The sequence below is a fragment of the Cariama cristata genome, unplaced genomic scaffold, assembly GCF_000690535.1.
Source record: "Cariama cristata isolate BGI_N322 unplaced genomic scaffold, ASM69053v1 scaffold25915, whole genome shotgun sequence".
Taxonomy (NCBI): Eukaryota; Metazoa; Chordata; class Aves; order Cariamiformes; family Cariamidae; genus Cariama; species Cariama cristata.
Window position 1 is genome coordinate 1 of NW_009616169.1, and position 3,241 is coordinate 3,241.

Below are 3,241 nucleotides of genomic sequence, written 5' to 3' on the forward strand. Positions count from 1 at the left end.
GGCTCCCACAGAGATTTTTAAACTCGTCAACTTCAGCCTAAACCTGCTGGCACTGACGTGGGTGGGAGTTTCACCGGAGAGCGGGCTCGGACCATGGCGCCACGCAACAGAAACCCTGCAGCTGTGCCCAGATGTTCACACCTCAGACCGGAGGACTCTGATGTGTCTGGAGATGCTTCTAGGGCAAACGTGCCTACTGCTTTTAACCCTGGAAGTGGGTGCAAAGTGGGTAAATCAACCTCACCCTCTCCTTCTCCATCTCTGCAGAGTACCTCAAGGAGAAGCTGGACAAATACATGTCGCGGTTCCCAAAAGTGAAGATCCTCCATCTCAAGGAGAGGCATGGTCTGATACGGGCCAGGCTGGCAGGAGCGGAGATCGCCAAAGGTAGGACGAAAGCCATTTTACAGCCTTGTCTGAGCCCCCCCGGAGGTGCCGATAAGCCATCTCCAGCACGGAGTTGTAGTCCCCTCCCAATGAACGAAGGGCATCTTCTCGGTACGCGGAGCACAAGGGTCTGACGGGGTGAGCTGCAGCTTGTCCAGCACCTCAGCACGGCCCCAGCAAGCGGCAGTCGGGATCTCCAGGCCGGGCTGTGTCGGCACTGAAACGGCTGTTTCTGCTGCGATGACCGAGCAGCGAAAGCGTGCTCTGGGCTGTGGCCGGGAGGCTTTTGGGAGCCATGGGGGGTTGTGGCGCCGTCAGCTGCACCCAGAGCCCGTGGGGTACCCAGGGAGGCTGGCCGGCACGGGATGGGTACGGGGCTCCCGAGGCCTGACGCTGTCCCGGGCTCTGCCACAGGCACCGTCCTGACGTTCCTGGACTCGCACGTGGAGTGCAATGTGGGGTGGCTGGAGCCGCTGCTGGAGAGGGTCCGCCTCAGCCGAGCCAAGGTCGCCTGCCCCGTCATCGAGGTCATCAGCGACAAGGACATGAGGTAAGGCGGCTCGTGCCCCTGGGAGACCCAAAGTCTGTGCCAGTGGCTTGAGCAAAACCTGTTACTGGGACGACTGACGCATTAATTACAGAAAGACACAGGTCCAGACCTCCTAACTGGCCTTCAGCAGCCTTTCACAAGGGAAACGTAACGTTGCTGTACACCAGAAGTTGCCATTAGCACTGGACGTGGCCCCTTCATTTGTCACACACGCCTTTTCCCTTTTTCATGTCTTTTAGTACATAAAGAGGATTCCTGATGAAATTTGTTAAAATCTTGTTTTAATTATGTGCAGATACTCATCTTCACTCATTAAGGGTGACATTTCAATCAGCAATGTGACTCAGAATTAGTCATCGCGATCTTTTCTCCGTTTAGTTACATGACCGTGGACAACTTTCAGCGTGGGATATTTACTTGGCCAATGAATTTTGGATGGAGACAGATTCCACAAGAGGTCATCGAGAAAAATAAAATCAAGGAAACTGATATAATAAGGTAAAAAAAAATCAAATGTGAGAGCTTTGTGAACCAACCTGTTCCTTTATTAATAATTGAGCAGCAAAGGCTCCTTCGAGACCAAATGTTGTTCCTTTGCTTGTAAGGACAACCGAGGCAATGGTACCCCGTGGGCAATCACGTCGTCAGACGTGCGCAAAGCCCAGCAAGCCTTTCTCACCTCTCGCAGCACTGCTGGCGTTTTGCCGGTGCTGCCAGGGTCGGGGGATCGTACTATTGCATTTTTCCCTTCCGCGCCCTGTTACGGCTTTCAGGCAGGGTAAAACCACCCAAATATCTATTTTAACATTGCATCGGTCAGCCTGCAGCAGAGTGACAAATCGGGTGGTCCTTGCTGTCTCTGTAGGTGCAGGCTCAGGTACCATGCCCGAGCATTTTGCAGCCCACAGCTTCCCGAAGATTCCCTCATCAAAGCAAGGGGGAAGGGACGGGCGCTTCCCGACCAGCTGATACGCCGTGTGGCTTCTCTGTTCCCAGGTGCCCGGTGATGGCAGGTGGCCTGTTCTCCATCGATAAGAAGTACTTTTTTGAGCTGGGAATGTACGACCCAGGACTGGATGTTTGGGGAGGTGAAAATATGGAAATTTCATTCAAGGTACGTCACTGTCACGCTGCCAGCCTGGCTCGGGTGATGGGGCTCAGCCAGGGCCTCCCCAGGGACAACCCCGTGCTGGAGACCCCATCTCTCCTGGCAGTTTACTTAGGTTTCTGCTTCTCTTCTGGCTTGCACAAAGCCAGCACCCGACGTTTCCCCGTGTTTCTGTCAAAGCAACCTCTGTTTCTCAGGTCTGGATGTGCGGAGGAGAGATTGAGATTGTTCCATGCTCCAGAGTTGGGCACATTTTCAGGAACGACAATCCTTATTCCTTCCCGAAAGATCGGGTGAGGACGGTGGAGAGGAACTTGGCCCGTGTTGCAGAGGTCTGGCTGGACGAGTACAAGGAGTTATTCTACGGCCACGCTTACCACTTAGTCTTGAAAAACGTGGATGTTGGCGACCTGACTCAACAAATCCAACTGCGAAAGAAGCTTCAGTGCAAAAGTTTCCGGTGGTACCTGGAGAACGTCTACCCGGACCTGGAAGCTCCCCTCGTTAAAGCCAGCGGGCTGGTACGTAGCCAAACGCCTTGCTGTCCTTCCTTTAAACAAGGTTTCGGTGGCTTCCTGGACATTTGGTAGCATCCCAGTACTCTGTCTCTGGAGTTGCTTCCTTGGCATTTGGTAACATTTTTGAATATTTACTATGTCACAGTGACCTGGACTCGCCAGTGTTACCGTAAAGAACTAGGTCACAATTCCAAGAGGCAGTTTCCCGTTGAAGAGCCAGTTCAGTGTCTGAGCACCAGATGAGCTGCCCATGCGACAGTCACGGTCAGGGGATGTCCCGCCGGGCGGGGGGTCCGGCATCCTCCCTACCCGCACAGCTTTTTGGCTGGGGCAGGAGGGAGAAGTGGCTTTTTGGGGTGGGCTGGTGGGCAGGGACGGGCAGGGGCCGAGGCGCAGGCAGGGTTTGTGCCGGTGCTGGGCTGCCAGCAGAGCGCAGCAGAAATCCGTGTTTCCTCTGCGCTGCCGCCTCGCAGCATCACAGCATCGGTTTGGTTGGAAGAGACCTCTGGGATCACTGAGTCCAACCTTGGCCCTAGCACCCCCACGTCAACCAGACCATGGCACTAAGTGCCACGTCCAGTCTTCTCTTAAACACCCCCAGGGATGGTGACTCCACCACCTCCCTGGGCAGCCCATCCCAATGCCTAACGACCCTTTCTGTGAAGAAATGCCTCCTCA

General features: G+C 54.7%; 1 protein-coding gene across 1 annotated transcript in view; it reads left to right on the plus strand.

Annotated features, from left to right (window-relative positions):
• Positions 1-93: 93 nt before the first annotated feature.
• The window catches only part of GALNT5 (polypeptide N-acetylgalactosaminyltransferase 5), a gene marked incomplete at its 3' end in the record, with an annotated part of 5,975 nt that continues 2,827 nt past the window's right edge, over positions 94-3,241 (plus strand). Inside the window, exons 1-6 of the mRNA XM_009700095.1 lie at positions 94-214; positions 268-387; positions 802-937; positions 1,316-1,435; positions 1,934-2,051; positions 2,243-2,566. Of these exons, the coding sequence (XP_009698397.1) occupies positions 94-214; positions 268-387; positions 802-937; positions 1,316-1,435; positions 1,934-2,051; positions 2,243-2,566 (939 nt within the window). The remainder of the gene's footprint in view (positions 215-267; positions 388-801; positions 938-1,315; positions 1,436-1,933; positions 2,052-2,242; positions 2,567-3,241) is intronic.